This window comes from Spodoptera frugiperda, chromosome 16 (assembly GCF_023101765.2).
Source record: "Spodoptera frugiperda isolate SF20-4 chromosome 16, AGI-APGP_CSIRO_Sfru_2.0, whole genome shotgun sequence".
NCBI classification, from domain to species: Eukaryota; Metazoa; Arthropoda; class Insecta; order Lepidoptera; family Noctuidae; genus Spodoptera; species Spodoptera frugiperda.
Window position 1 is genome coordinate 5,824,247 of NC_064227.1, and position 15,076 is coordinate 5,839,322.

At 32.5% G+C, this 15,076-nt stretch overlaps 1 protein-coding gene across 6 annotated transcripts in view; it reads left to right on the top strand.

The window, feature by feature from the left end:
• Positions 1–9,024, top strand: part of LOC118280573 (uncharacterized) — a 226,679-nt gene extending 217,655 nt beyond the window's left edge. For all 6 annotated transcript variants that reach the window (XM_035600672.2, XM_035600673.2, XM_050699490.1 and 3 more), the window contains 2 exons: positions 7,313–7,435; positions 7,951–9,024. In XM_035600672.2, the coding sequence (XP_035456565.2) occupies positions 7,313–7,435; positions 7,951–8,712 (885 nt within the window). In that variant the 3' untranslated portion in view covers positions 8,713–9,024. The remainder of the gene's footprint in view (positions 1–7,312; positions 7,436–7,950) is intronic.
• The last annotated feature ends 6,052 nt before the right edge of the window (positions 9,025–15,076 follow it).

Here is a 15,076-nt window from a genome sequence, read left to right on the forward strand (position 1 = left end):
TTCACTTTATATTCGTTATAAGCGACCCCAAAAACCATGAAAATGACACCCATGGTGGAAAGTTGGCAAATCTTGTCGGCGCCATCTTGGATTTAGATTTTGACTCCATATTCGCTATAAGCGACCCCAAAAACCATAAAAATGACACCCATGATGGAAAGTTGGCAAATCTAGTCGGCGCCATCTTGGATTTTGATTTTGACTCCATATCCGCTATAAGCGACCCTAAAAACCATGAAAATGACACCCATGATGGAAAGTTGGCAAATCTTGTCGGCGCCATCTTGGATTTTGATTTTGACTCCATATTCGCTATAAGCGACCCCAAAAACCATGAAAATGACACCCATGATGGAAAGTTGGCAAATCTAGTCGGCGCCATCTTGGATTTTGATTTTGACTCCATATTCGCTATAAGCGACCCCAAAAACCATAAAAATGACACCCATGATGGAATGTTGGCAAATCTAGTCGGCGCCATCTTGGATTTTGATTTTGACTCCATATTCGCTATAAGCGACCCCAAAAACCATGAAAATGACACCCATGATGGAAAGTTGGCAAATCTAGTCGGCGCCATCTTGGATTTTGATTTTGACTCCATATTCGCTATAAGCGACCCCAAAAACCACGAAAATGACACCCATGATGGAAAGTTGGCAAATCTTGTCGGCGCCATCTTGGATTTTGATTTTGACTCCATATTCGCTATAAGCGACCCCAAAACCATGAAAATGACACCCATGGTGGAAAGTTGGCAAATCTTGTCGGCGCCATCTTGGATTTTGATTTTGACTCCATATTCGCTATAAGTAATAAAAGTCGTTAGTTGGCGATTTCAAACAGACTGTTTTTTATTACGTTCTTACAATAGACATTCATAGTTTCATACATAGACAAAGTTTTACCTCAATGGCTAATAGATGGCGCTACTTGTATTAAATTAACATTTTGATAACATTCTAATTAACATCCCCACTTTATCAAAATAACAACTTTTTCAGAGTATTACACATAGTGGAGAGGTAAAACAACAGATTAAAAAGATGCCTTTTATAAGCAACAAAACAAGAAATATACAGTTCTGCCCTGGCTATTCTAAATTAACAATTCCAAGATCTTTCATGAACTTGTAATGTTTAACACTTGGCAGACCCTTGGTTAGCAAGTCAGCAGGCATGTTAGCTGTTGACAAATATCTAGCTTCAATTATATCATTTCTCAAAACTTCTCTAATGAAATGGTACCTGACATCAATATGCTTGGACCTTTTGTGTGACTGATAATTATTTGCCAACTTTAATGCACTCTGACTGTCATTGTACAAAACAATTTTATTATAAGTACCAATTATTTCAAACTCTAACTTCTGTAAATATATGGCTTCACGACATGCTTCTGACAAAGCCATATATTCTGCTTCACAACTACTAAGAGCAACAGTTCTTTGTTTCTTGCTCTCCCAAGAAATTGCAGAACCTGACTTAGTGAAACAGAAACCAGTATATGAGCGTCTGTCAGTGGCATCACTTGCCCAATCAGCATCTACAAAACCTACAAGTCCTGCACTTTCTTTGGAATATTTTAAACAATAGGTCTTAGTCTGTGACAAATATTTCAGAATTCTTTTTGCATAATTCCAGTGTACATAAGAATAACAGTTGTTAAACTGGCTTAAATAACTGACTGAATAGGCAATATCAGGACGAGTTAGAACAGCTAAATACATTAAGCTACCTATTAATTTTTGAAAAGGCAGCCTTTCTTCACATACATTAGACTTATTAACATTTAATTTACATTCTATAGGAGTTTCTACTGCATGACATTCAGACATATCAAACTTTTCAAGCAACTGGTCTATATACCTTTCTTGATCCAAAGTTACTACATTGGTACTTTTGTCAACTCTCATCCCCAAATAATTTCTTACCCTACCTAAATTCTTTACTTTGAATTTTTTACTCAAAATGTCTATTAAATTATCAGATTCAGACTTACAGTTTGAGAATACTAAAAAATCATCGACATACAGTCCAACTATGGTTTTCTTATTATCACTATGGTTATTAACAAATACACAGGGTTCTAATTTACATTTTTTAAATCCTGATTTACATAGTATCTCCTCAACCTTGTTATACCATGCTAGAGATGATTGTTTTAATCCATAAACAGCTTTTCTTAACTTTAAAACTTTATTTGAACTATTCATGGGAAAACCTTCAGGTAAATGCATAAATATGCTTTCTTTTAAATGACCATTAAGGAAAGCTGTTTTCACATCCAGATGAGTGATGTCCATGCCTAACTGGACACTTATGGCAAACAACAAACGCAGGGTTGAATGTCTAATCACTGGACTGAAGGTCTCTTGGTAATCAATACCAGCCTTCTGGGTAAATCCTTTGGCCACAAGCCGCGCACGATATACCACTTTATTGTCTGAGTCAGTTTTTTCTTAAACACCCACTTACACTGCACTACACTCGCGTTGCTGGGAGTATCGACAACTTCCCACGCTTGATTGTCTTGGAATGACTGCAGCTCCTCTGTCATGGCCTGCAACCACATCAGTCGCTCTGGCCCACTGATAGCCTCTGCATATGTCAGTCCATCTTCTCCTGTAGCTGTACAACACATGTTGGCGAAACCGTATCTATCAGGCTTTCTTCTCTGACGTTTCTCTGTTACTTCTGGAACTGGTGTGGTAGAACCTGCATGTGGTGTATCTAAAGCTTCTTCTGTGCTCTGTGGAGCTGAAGTAGTCTGTTCCATGTTCAGGTTTTCTCCATAAGCTTCTGACTCTAAGCTTTCATCTTCAACATCCAAGTAATCAGATTCCGAAGAACTTGACTTGTTCACAGGTTCAAGTTTCACCACAGATTCCTCTACCAACTCCCCCACTGAATCTGTGCTTTCTAGGGAAACAGTCACGGTCTCTTGACGCTGGGGTTTTTCTTGTATTATAACGTCCCTGCTAGTGGTGACTTTGTTATTTACCGGGTTGTATATTCGGTAACCTTTGACATTATCACTATAACCAACAAGTATATGTTTTGTTGATTTCCTGTCCCACTTGGCTCTTTTTTCTTTTGGTGTGTGCACCATCACTGGACTCCCAAATACACGTAAATGTTGCAAATCTGGTTTCCTGCCAAACCACATCTCATATGGAGTTTTTTCTATACCTGAAGCTGTAGACCTGTTTTTGAGATATACCGCGGTATTTGCGGCTTCAGCCCAAAACTTTTTATCTAATTCTGCTTCGAAAAGTAGGCATCTAGCTCTCTCCACAACAGTCCGGTTGCTTCTTTCGCTAAGTCCATTCTGCTCTGGTGTGTAAGCATTTGATTTTTGGTGAATGACCCCCTCATGTTTCAAAAAATCTCTAAAATCATTGTTACAATACTCACATCCATTGTCTGTGCGCAAAATTTTTATTTTTCTGTTTTGAAAGTTCTCTACCATTGACTTAAACTCTTTAAAACAAGTCAGTGTTTCACTTTTATACTTTAAGAAGTATATGAAGGTCATTCTAGTAAAATCATCGATGAACAGTAAAAAATATCTTGCACCACCTATGGATTTGCACTCCATCGGTCCACAGATGTCTGAGTGTATAATCTGAAGGATTTCTGTGGCTCTTGTACCAGTCGAGAATGGTAATCTAGCTTGTTTCCCTTCACAGCAAATTTCACAGCGAGACTTACTTGTCACAAATTTGTCCAAGTAATCCATACCATTGACTAAACCTTGCTTCATCTTGTTCATATCTGTGCTGTTTAAATGTCCAAGCCGTCTATGCCACGTTTGTCCATCTACTGTTGATGATGACAACAAACATGTCTCATTTTGCAAGATTAACTTGTATACATTATTGACAAGTTCCGCTTCTGCAACTAGATTGCCTAATCTGTTTTTAATGAGGCATCGGCCGGGTTCAAACACAACACTATTTCCATTTCTTATCAATTCACTAACTGATAGTAGGTTAGTCGCAAGAGTCGGTACGCACAACACGTTCTTTACTGTAACCTCGTAACCGTAACTCGTCGTGACTTTTACGTCGCCGGCACATAATACAGGCACTTTCATGTTGTTTGCTATTGTGATTTCAGGTAAACTTGACGAATCCATCCTATTTGTCAACCAACTTTCGTTTGCAGTCATGTGTGTACTGGCTCCCGAATCAATATACCAGTCGCATTTATTAAAGTTACCACTCAAGAAAACAACACTAAATGCATTTGTTTGCTTTTTCTTCTCTGTTTTTTCGTTTTTAAATGGACATTGAGACATAAAATGTCCAGATTGTTTGCATTTGTAGCATGTTATTGTTTTGTTATTTCTGTCGTTTGACATTGACGTACTCGGTGCATAGATATTCGGAGTTGGTCCGCCATGTTTGCTATTGCTGCCAACTTTACTATGTTTCTTCTTCTGCCAACTTCGTGCAATAAACGCTGAGTTGTCATTTCCGTTCGCTTCAACTGAGCCGCCATTTTCCATATCTAACAATTTTGTTTTTATGGAATCGGCTGTGATTTGCATCCCGGAATGCTCTATTGCCATGATCATTGGCATAAACTTATCTGGTAAACCAGCTAGTAACAATGACCCAACCCAATCATCGTTTATAATGAATCCAGTTCCACTTAATCGTTGCGAAGTTTCCACAATTTGCGTAACGTAACTGGTCATATTTTCACATGTTTCTAATCTGATGGAGATTAAATGACGTAACAGAGTAATTCTTCTTGAAAACCCCAAATCATCAAATAGAGCTTTCAGTTTTGTCCATAACTCCTTTGTTGTCTTCGTCTCCTTTATGTGCACGAACAATGATGCGTCAATAGTCAGGATCAATTTAGCACGTGCTCTGGTATCTGCTACTGTCTGTGCTGCATCTGTCGCCGCTGCTTCTTGCTTGAGGTACTTGTCCGTGTCCTCAAGGACTAGCAAGTTTTGTACGGCGAACGCCCAGTCGTCATAATTTTCACGACCCTTGAGCTTTGGCACACTCGAAAGAAAACTTGAGTTCATCTTGATTAGTTGATGTCACACGCGTAAAATAAACTAACAAACTAACAATAACTCTCGAAAACACACAATAACTTTAATTTACTTTGCAAAATCTGAGTAGCCCATAACCTAATAAAAGTCGTTAGTTGGCGGTTTCAAACAGACATGTTTTATTACGTTCTTACAATAGACATTCATAGTTTCATACATAGACAAAGTTTTACCTCAATGGCTAATAGATGGCGCTACTTGTATTAAATTAACATTTTGATAACATTCTAATTAACAATAAGCGACCCCAAAAACCATGAAAATGACACCCATGTTGGAAAGTTGGCAAATCTTGTCGGCGCCATCTTGGATTTTGATTTAACCTCATGTTCAAAATAATATAACGAAACATTCTATATTCAGTAAAGTGTTGCTCGTACAGACATACAAACAGCCGAACATAGTACCTCCTCCTTTTTGTGAAGTCGGTAAAAATATCAAGATTGGTTTGTGAAGTATAATATCAAATATTTTGTACTCGTACAGCGATCTTTTTCAAGGCCATTTTTTGTAACAGGCGACGACGCAGCATCCACCCACGACAGCGCTCGAGCGCAGACTGAAATTTCATTTGACATTTTCTATCTAATAAATCTAAATAGTAAACAAATAAAATAACCCTTATTGCTAAGCTTTAAAGTTGATGTCTGACAGCAAAATAGGAGGAAAAATTAAACGGGAACTTTTATTTATTTCCCAGACAATTTGTAATATTTTCGTAATTTTTTCCTATAGTATAATTTTTGATTATGTCTGCTTCCCCGGGATATTTTTTTGAGATTCAGAATTATGCGTGTAGTAGCAGTAAAATGTTCCTAAACTCAACCCTTTTTTGTCAATTTTGTGTGAAGAGGTAAAGAAAAATCGTGTTTGCAATAATAAAATATAACTTTTTTCACATTACAAATCAATATTTTTGGAGATAAAGAAGTGATCTATCTATTGTAATTGTTAGTTATGTTCAGTTAAGTTTCTTTTGGTCGTAATATGTACTGAAAAATAGCTTATTTACGTCAGATTTGAGAACGCGTCCTTAAATAAAAATAAATCTATTTATTTTTTTGTAAAAAGAAACAAGTTTATACAAATCCCTACACAGCTAATAACAAAAAAAAATATCGGTCATGTTGTCAGAGTTGTCCGCATGCTCGATAGATGGCGACTCAGGTAAAAATAGATCGCGCTATGGTTTCGTTACCGCGACTTATAGACCCTCGCGATGCTCAACACTGTAGTCAATTTGACTCTTTTCTGTATTTAGAAATAAGATTTCTCTAGAAAGGTTTCTGATCAGGCGCAAGTCGGGTCAGAGATCTAAGAAACTATGAAAAATATTATATCATAAATAAATAATGTTGGTAATTTACTAACCAATATTATTATATTATTATAAATTTAACTTGCATACGTAGTTGACAAAACAACAATTCGGTCGGGTTTAACTTACATAGGTCCATAATTGTAGTATCTAAAAATGTGTGATAGATAAAATAATTACCTTGTACATTATTATTATTTTACTCATATTAAATTTTGATCTTATAATATAATGGGTTATTTACGAATAATTTTAAGTAAAATCTGAATTACGATTACCTACTGTTGTTTTTTTTTCATTAATAATAATTTGTCAAAAAATATCGTATAAAAAAGAGTGATGTAAAGATTTGGAAGTTTATAATATAAAATATATGCTATTTATTACTGAAATAGGAAATATTCTAGAGCGCCATCTATCGAGCGAGCGGACAACTCTGACGTCGAACGTGACTGATTTTTGATGGGTCAACATCGTTTTGCCACTATCTCGCCTGGTGGTAAACGATGATGCGGCCGACGATGGAGCATGCTATATTTTATGTTTCATTATTCGTTTTGAATTTATTGTTCAATTGGACGCACTAAAGGGCTCCGGCACCTGAGCAGGTCTACTAAGAGGACTCGGTGCCCCTTACAGGTGCAGAGGGTGGCTTGAGGGTGGTTTTAGTGAGGCAAAAATCCCACACTCTATTCTTGAGTGTCTTTTATCCCCTTAGGCTAGTCACCAGGGTGGTTCTAATAAGGCAAAAATCCCACACTCCCTAGTCTTATATCCCCTTAGGCGCCTTTTGAAGGTTTCCTACGTCATCAAAAAAAAGGGAGCACCGATTACTAACCATCAAGTTAACCGTCAACTCACGTGCCGCACCAAAGAAAAAAAAATACAAATAAATAAACTTGTCCATTACTCTTGCAGACGAATTGCACGCTGACTTTGTTCAACATCAGCAACGAGAATGTGATCATCTCGGCGAGTGTGCCGCCGCGGGAGCAGGAGATGCTGAGGGAGGCTGGAGACGCCCTGCTGGATAGGGAGAAGGTAAGCCTTTTAATGAAGGAGGCAATTTGCAAGACAAAGAATATTTCTTCACAATATATTTTATGATGCCTTCCATAGAATTGAATGGTATTCGATGATAAAGAAAATAGAGAATGTAAGGAATAGATTTGATGGGATGCCTTCAATTTTATTGACGTCTACTAGTTCTACTTCAATAGAATTGAAGGCATCCCTTCTAATTATAAGGAATCCTCTCTATAATCTTAATTATAAGGAATAGAATTAAAGGGATTAGGGATTTAATGGAATTTCTTCAATTTCTATTAAAGATAAAAAAATCTATTCTTTATGCCTTCAATTCTATTCCTTATATCCTCTCTTATCTTTACCATCGTTAAAAAGAGAGGGATAATGCAATAGCGAACTCATTTGGCTTGGCGTTTAAAACTCCAATAGTTTTTGAGGAAATTTAATTTTCCTTTACATTATTTCAATAAAATTTCACAGCTGAAAGTACAAGCTACAATATTGGCTATTTATTAATGAACTTACAGGAGGAATGCATCGACGTTCTAAAAGTCGTGAAGTCCCGCATCAACTCCCAGCACGAAGACATCTCCTCGCATCTTCTGCTCTCCATCTTCAAGATCGCTGAAGTGGACGTCGTGTACCCAACGCCCCCCAGCTCGGCCATTACTTCCCACAGGCCAGTCAAACTCTTCTACATTGCCATCATACTCCTTACTCTCCTCTACAACCTCAAAGACACTATCACGTTCATCAAAGCTGTCCTCTTCTTCAAAATTTTCGTCAATTCTTTGTCGAATTTATTCACTATTAAGCTAAGATTCGAAGGGCAACCTTCAACGTTAGCCATCGTTCCTTTCAAAAGATATTTTTTAAAAGAAAATATCAATTTTATATCTATTTTAAAATGTTACGATGAATTTATTGATATTAGACTAGTAGACGTTGTTAAGTACACTGACGATCAGCACGATGCACTTGCTTCAAGTAACTCACGAGTAAAACATATCACAAATGAAATAGATATAAGTTTTATAGATGTAAATAATATTAAGGAAATGATACATATCATAAAAGCTGTGAGTATTACAATATTTAATAATTTAAATGAACTTGTTGCTAATGCAATTATACTTAAATATTTTTCTAGAGATGTGTATTATGGTATTGGATGTACTTATTATGATTCGATGAAGCTTTTTGGTGATTTCATTTTTGGAAATATCGCGTCCTCTTCTTATGGGATTGTAAAATCCGTTAGCTTAGGACTGAATCTAGAAGTAGTTTGAAGACTGACAAGATTATATGAAACATATCATAGTTGTATTTCGTTTTATTTTCGACTTAGAACTGGTGCTTGTAGGTCGATCTTAAAGGCTGGGTTTTGTAAATAAGTGTATTACGCCTTTTACACTGTTAGAGTTTGGGTTCGTATCTCCGGTAGCGTAGATTGTTTCATGTTGCAGACATTGAACTTGTTATCTTTATTCAACTTTATATCTAAATCTAAGTACTAGTATATCTCAACTCCATTTTTGTATCAAGAAAAGTAAATTTCACCATCAAAATCAATACTATCAACATTCTCTATTTTTTCCTATGAATGGCATAAGGCATAATATCGAAATCTCCATCCCCAGAAAAACTGTCGTCACTTTCATTTTCTCTTTTTGTCTATCTAAGTCTCTTTACTTCTTTTACTTTTCTATCAGTATCGTCTAATTCCACTGTACTCTAAGATTAGCTGTTACTGCATTAGAATCTTCTAAATGTAAGCATCGACAGGCCCTCATACGCATTCCGTATGACGTCATCGGTACGCATCACATGTAGGCATTGCTGATGACGTGGTCCGTACGATGCGGATCAGTGGACGCACTTTCTATACAAGGCAAACTAAAATCCGTAGCGTGCGATGCGCACCTGTGGACGCGTACCTTAAGTCTTCTTCAGATATTCTTGAATCCTGTTCTTCATTATCAGCTATTTCTTTACTTACATCATTTAAAGACTTTTTGTCTTCATCACCGTTCATGTCTGTTATGTCTGCAATATAGAAACCCTTGTTGTTCTTGGTTTCTCCTAACTTAGACTAGTGTCTGGTGTAGTGATCGCCCTTCTGTTAGTCGACTGTTATATAGATATATTATAATCCATCAATGTGAATGCACTATTAGAGAATGCGTGGTTTCGAATAAAACTCTGCTAGTGATTTGAGGCAGATTTCTGAAAATCTCTTGGTGTCGGTTTCAGTTTGGTCAATAGTTGCTACTTTATTTTTATAGAAACTGTCGTGAGACATACAAAATTAACTGAAAAATCATGGTTTACTCACATACATTAATGAAAAAAATCTCTGCTAGTTTCGATTCACAGAGAGACTCTTCAACACGAACAGCGTGTGCAAATGCGGCCACGTCTCGCAGCCTACTGGCTGCCACTTTGTGATTCGAAATTAGTAGAACTTTAGTCAATTGAGTGGCTGCTTGTTGTGAATTGTCGATCAGTTTTCGATTATTATTCAAGTCTGGTAGGTATCTGTACTTATACTAGATTTCTTGTATAGCTTTCTCGTTGTTCTTTAAGATTTATTTGTATTGTATCCTTGTTTTCGCTTCTTCCATTTTGATTTTCTTTACCATTACTCAAAAGGATTGAAATCTGCTGTTTTCTTTAGCTATTAAGTTAAGACTAAAAGAAAAAATCACATAAAACTTCGGAAAATCCAGAAACATTACAATTGCAAAGTTTTGTTCGAACCACGATTCTATTATAATTAGGAAAATACACTTAGATAAATGTATTCTCTGTACATTACACTACACAGTATATTATGTAATGTAAATTGGTAAAATATAAAGCTTTAATTTGACGTAGACATAGATCTCTTGTGTTCTAAAAGAATCTTTAAAGTATAGAAATGTTTAGAGTGTACTGTTCATGCCTCTCTGACTGTCTACTTGTAGCCAGTTCCTTGGAATTTTGAGTCTACTCTCTCTCTCTTTTCCATTTTCAGTCTTGAGATTTTATACAATAGGGATGGTGATGGGGTATGAAAATTAATAAAGTTATTTAGTCCGTCAGTTAGGTTATGAAAAAATATTAGATACGTATTTTTTTAGTTTGTCGTATAAGAAAAACGCGCTGTGGACGCTTACCCTAACTGTTTGTTTAAAAAAATATATTATTTTGGACTCGAAAGATTTTCAAGTTTTGTAGTTTAAAAATCGAGGTTAATTTACAAAATTGTATTTTCAATGCATTAATAACGCGGGTGAAGCTAATACGTAAATATGTTTTTACTTGTCACTTAATATTAATCTATTATTTACTTATTTATTCTATTAACATACAATTTTCTATAATAACAAAATTCGAAGGAACTGGCAACATATCTGTTTAGGAATTAATATATCAGAATATAACTACTATTAATATTAAACCTCATAATTTACTATTACGTTAAAACCCTTTGTAATTAATTCTATTTCACCCTATGTGTTATCATCCTAACACAAAATATATTCACATTATTTCATTAATGATAAATGAACTAATATAATTTTCATCGTTGGCGTAGTAAGGGTCAAATTTTCAAAAGGTACTTACGAACTATAAAACGTACTAAATCATGGTAAAAATAAATCCAACATAATATATTTCAAACGTTGGATTTACAAAAATTTAATGCAAAATAATTACACATTAATTCACGAAATAAATTATGTCATATTAAATGAAGTGAAAATGAAATGAAAAAAAAAGTATAAAAGAAATGAAATCTCATTTTTATTTTGTGAGTTAATGTGGAATTTTTGTTAGTATCTGGATAATAAAAAAAATTATGTATTAACCTTTTAAGCGACCAGTTAAATATCAACCACGACTTAGAGCGCGGCTACAAATAAAAAAATCGGATATGTATTACACGGAAATATGTGTCGGATATATTTGACACATGCGGTTAAAGGGTTAATAAATTATTATGAAAGTACCTTCTAACTGAATTGATTCTCAGTTTTTAAGTTTTATCAATAAGAAAAAAATAGGTAAGTATATTAGTTTCGAAATCAACAACATCCAATGTTGAAGCGAATTCATTTAGTTTATAAGTAATGTTTAATCAAATATACATACAACCAGATATTTTGAATAACCTAAGCCTTTAAAAAGTTAAAGAAAAATACAATATAAAGTTCTTATTTCCAGAATTTTAGACCGTGTTCTATACATTTGTATAGTTAAATAAATAATTCATAAAAAACTCTTTTAAAGGCTCAAGTTAAACAAATTAGGTTGCAAAATATAACAGAATGTTATCAAAACAGGTTTAAAATCAGAAAATAATGAAAATAATGAGTTATAATAACACAAATACGTTATAATACTTACTGTAATTGTGTATATCCTTCCATCCTAGCCTTATTTCACGAAAAAAGCAATATAATATCGGTCCACGGCTTTTTTATGTTAAAAAATATCTAATTTAACCAATGGCCCGATCGCTTAGGAAATTAATGCACAAACACGCTTCATGTTTGTTAAAATACAATTCATTTAAAATGAAATAATGTTTGTCGACATTAAATGAAAGAAGTCCTTTCTTATTTAAAAAAAAATGTAACTTAAATATAAATTGTGTTGTAATGAACTCGATTAAAAATATGCTTTTATTGGATCACATTTTACTAATGTTATTGATTAAATTTATTGTATTAATTTAATAAAAAAATAATTCTAATGATGTTAAAAAGTATTCATATTTTTTTCATTTCATTTAACGTAGTGATCCAAAGTAACACGTACATATCAAATGAAATCTTTGAGATTAAATGTAACGATACATATCAACAAAGCTCAATTTTATACTTATTGTATTTCTAGCATTAGATGTTGCAAAGCAGAATGGCGTACATCTTTATGTAGCTTAGAAATTAGAAAAAAAAACTGTAGTTATAATATAAAATAAATTTACAAGAGAAATTAGAAAAAATATTTCTTAAAAAATTAAATGTTGACTTCTGTTGTAGAATCGAGATGTCGTATTTAATGATATTTAATATTAAATGAAAGATGTTGGTTTATTTAATTGTATAAGTACTTTGACTTTCATTTAAATGTAAAGTATGGAGATGTTAATAATTTATTGTTTAGAATAGAAAAATGTGTTTTTATTGATACGTCCTGTATTTCGGACATATTGTTAGTGCACGCCTCATGCCTTCCATGTACCTAAATAAGAGTATATAGAGAATATAAAACTAATATTATCTACACTGGAAATTATATAATTTATAAAACAAAAAATTGTTTACTATCTGCACCACATACTGTATTAAATTTCATAATAATTATTAAATTACACAAATAAAAAAATTGGTTGGATTTTTTCACTATTTTATCGAGAAACGAAACATTTACATTTATATTTATTATCATTATTAAAAAAAATGATAAAATAAAATCGATTAGCGGTTTATTTGTAATGTTAATTATTATTATTTTATTTTTATTCTTGTTAGTGATAAATTTATTCTTGTTTATTATACAGTTGGTGTTAAATTTAATTTTAAAGTCGCTTTAATGTGTGTTAGTTAAATTATTGTGTCAGCTACTTCATGTAGTGTCGATGTATAGCAATATTAATGATCGTAGATATATTTAATATCGGTTTGGGAATCAAAAATAACCTTTAAAAAGGTATTTTGTCAGGTTTTTTACAGTATCTTGCAAAATACACATTTCTCTTGACTTTTGAAAAATTAAGATAATGTATTTCCGTCCTAATAACTTTTAGGGTAGAATCTGTTTTCGAAAACCATTTTTTCTATAATATTTCTTAACTGTTTATCGATACCAGTTATCAAAAAAACGACCTCACATATAAAATTTTAAACAAACATCAATCAATTTCCTCTATCCTACCTTACCTCCAAAACTCAGAACGTAAAAATAAAAACAAATTTCCTTAAAATAAAATAAAAAATCCAAAAAAAAGTAATTACCTACTAAAAGTACAGTCACACACCAAAAAAGCATCTTAGACTCCCATATTTTGCAAGATTATTTTACAAAAGTAAAAAATAATAAAATAAAATTTCCAAACCGATATTGAAGAGGTAAAATTAAATAAATAAAAAAATGTGAATACACAGCACCGTAGTGATATGCGTAACTGAGCTTCTAAAAGATTAAAAATACTTGTTTTATACACTACATACATAATGTCATATTAATTGTATTATTTACCGTCGCCCGCCGGCGGCGTCGATCTTATGTCATTTTGTTGTAGCTAAATAAAGAGAATTCATACAATATTTGTGTTTTATTTACATACAATTTCATTTAAATACACAGTCACAATGGGTATTGTACTATTTTCGAATCTGTATACCAAATAGTAAGCAGTCAGCCAAACGATTTGGTAAGAAAATAAACATTGGTTCATACAGAGATTGTAATATCTATACATATAATAAAATCGTAGAAAAGTGCTGTCTGTACATTGAAAATAAAAATAAAAAAAATAGCAGGGGTTATTGTTATGTCGATGTCGAACCCAAAAATGTAATTAACTTTTTTTTTGTCTGTTTGTCTGTTTGTCTGTTTGTCTGTTTGTCTGTTTGTCTGTTCGTCTGTGCGCGCTAATCTCAGAAACGGCTGATCCGAGTTGGATGCGGTTTTCACGAATATATTGTGGGATGCTTAAATTTACATTTAGTGTTTGTTTCATGTCAATCGGTTCATAAATAAAAAAGTTATGTCAAATTAAAGAATCACGTCGAACATTCTATGATTATACCAATAATCTCCGCAACTATTTGACGGATTTGGTTGAAATTTGGTACAGATATAGTTTAGAACCTTAGAAAGGACATAGATATATTTTTATTTCAAAAATCAAAAAATAAAATAAAAATAAAATAAAAATAAAATAAAAATAAAAATAAAATAAAAATAAAAATAAAAATAAAGTAAAATAAAAATAAAATAAAAATAAAATAAAAATAAAAATAAAAATAAAAATAAAAATAAAAATAAAATAAAAATAAAATAAAATAAAATAAAAATAAAAATAAAAATAAAAATAAAAATAAAAATAAAAATAAAAATAAAAATAAAAATAAAAATAAAAATAAAATAAAAATAAAAATAAAATAAAAATAAAATAAAATAAAAAAAATTAAATAAAAATAAAATTAAATAAAAATAAAAATAAAATAAAAATAAAAAAAAAATAAAATAAAAATAAATAAAATAAAAATAAAAATAAAAATAAAAATAAAAATAAAAAAAAAAAAAATAAAATAAAAATAAAATAAAATAAAAATAAAAATAAAAATAAAATAAAAAAAAAATAAAAAAAAAAATAAATTTATTCCGGACATACAGCGCCATCTATTGTTCAATTTCGTACTTATAGTACGGAATTGAACAATGTCGGGCTGTTCCTATACTCCGTAGATAGATGGCGTTGATCGCGCAATGGTGTAATTACAATTGTTCAGTTCATGTTATTGTTTTAATTCATTGGAAAATTGTTTTTACAAAATAGTAAAAAGCAATGAAAAATATAACATAATACAACTTTTAGTACAAAGAAAACGCTCTAACGGAGTATAGATAATTCTATGTCGATCGTTACACGACTTC